At 39.8% G+C, this 1,426-nt stretch overlaps 1 protein-coding gene across 1 annotated transcript in view; it reads left to right on the top strand.

Moving 5' to 3' along the window:
* The first annotated feature begins 1,323 nt into the window (after nt 1-1,323).
* LOC138020359 (uncharacterized) overlaps nt 1,324-1,426 on the top strand; it is a 4,680-nt gene continuing 4,577 nt past the window's right edge. Inside the window, exon 1 of the mRNA XM_068867361.1 lies at nt 1,324-1,426. This exon is cut by the window's right edge and continues 378 nt beyond it. Within this exon, the coding sequence (XP_068723462.1) occupies nt 1,324-1,426 (103 nt within the window).

Raw genomic sequence — 1,426 nt, 5'->3', positions numbered from 1 at the left:
CAAAATAGGCAACCGTAGCCGGCCACAAAACCGCAGGACAAACAAGACAAACGATTGTTGTAACTCAAACGCTGTTGGAGATTTTGCCGAAATTCGCAGGTTCGAGCTTATCAAACCACTTTTGAAAGTCTTGTCTGGCTAAAAAGAACCTAAACTCTCCCAAACATTGCTTATAAGTGCATTCGTTGCAGATAAATGTACTGCGATCCAATATGAATTTATAGGGCGTCGAGAGTTCGTTTATAATATGTCAGACAAAATAGACAATATCTTTGAGACAATAATGACAGGAAAAACTCTCCAATGTTGTCTTCTGTAAGTTTGAATCGCTAAGTGTGTGTGATTGTTGAAATATGCTAGAATCTCTGTCAATACGGAATTGCAAACGTTTTGAGGCCTTATTTGTGTTTTTTAGCAAGTTTTAAAAAATATGAGAGGCAGCGAGGCATGCATTAAGAAGGAAAATATTACCTGAAAGCCAACCGTTGTAAATAAGTGTTTTGTCTCTCGCTCTATTTCTCTCATCTTTACGGTGTTCTTCATTGAAATGTTCTCTTCTTCTCCTTTCTCGGCTTCTCTCGAGGCTCTCTTCTCTTAAATTTATCAAATTTTGTCGTCTCTTCTCTTGTGCTCTTTCCTGGTCTTTCGTTGCTTGTCACTAACAATAAAAACTTGTTTTCAAATTTTAAAGTGAAATAAACGCGGCCTGCACAAAAGTTTCCCGCCAAGAAAATTTTCCCATCCGCGCCTCAAAGCTGCATTCGCGAGACTTTCTTAGTCTCCCATCCCCCTCCCCCAGAGTCTGTACGGACGGAGTACGTAGGCTCGGTTAATGACGTGACAACTTGGAGCCCTGTTACTAATTATACATATATCTATATTTATTGGTTGCACTTGAGGTGATTATTAGGCGATACAGTCACCTAAAGGGTCTTTTTCAAAATGGCAGGCCGCAAGCCGATTTGTCGAGGTGACGAAGAAATTAATTGTTTCAAAGAAAATGCATATAGTTTTCAAAATCACTTATGCATTTATACTAATACAATTAATCACCTCAGGTTTGGTGAATATCGGAGAGTAAAAACCTCTTTTTCGTCTCGGTATTCACCTCTTCTTTCGGCCAATAATTATAACAATTCTTTTGCGGAACCTGCGAACGAGACTGAACGAGTGAAACTCGCGCGCTGAATCGATTCACGAAAGCCAGCAAAAGCCACTATTACGTCATTGTAGCGTGAGCAAGAAATAAAACAATAAAAAACGGTTTTCAGCACACAACTCTACTCTCGAAGTGCAAAGTCAAAGGAGTTTTAACTGCTGAAAATGTCATCTTCGTGGGACCAACCAGTACAAATAACTTTCAGAGGGGCTTCTCTCGCTCATAGCGATCCGCATTTCGAAAAAAGAACCTTTGTGATCAATCCTC

Source organism: Montipora capricornis, chromosome 10, assembly GCF_036669925.1.
Source record: "Montipora capricornis isolate CH-2021 chromosome 10, ASM3666992v2, whole genome shotgun sequence".
Taxonomy (NCBI): Eukaryota; Metazoa; Cnidaria; class Anthozoa; order Scleractinia; family Acroporidae; genus Montipora; species Montipora capricornis.
Note: the sequence above shows the minus strand (reverse complement) of the source record. Positions and strands in the feature narration are given on the sequence as shown.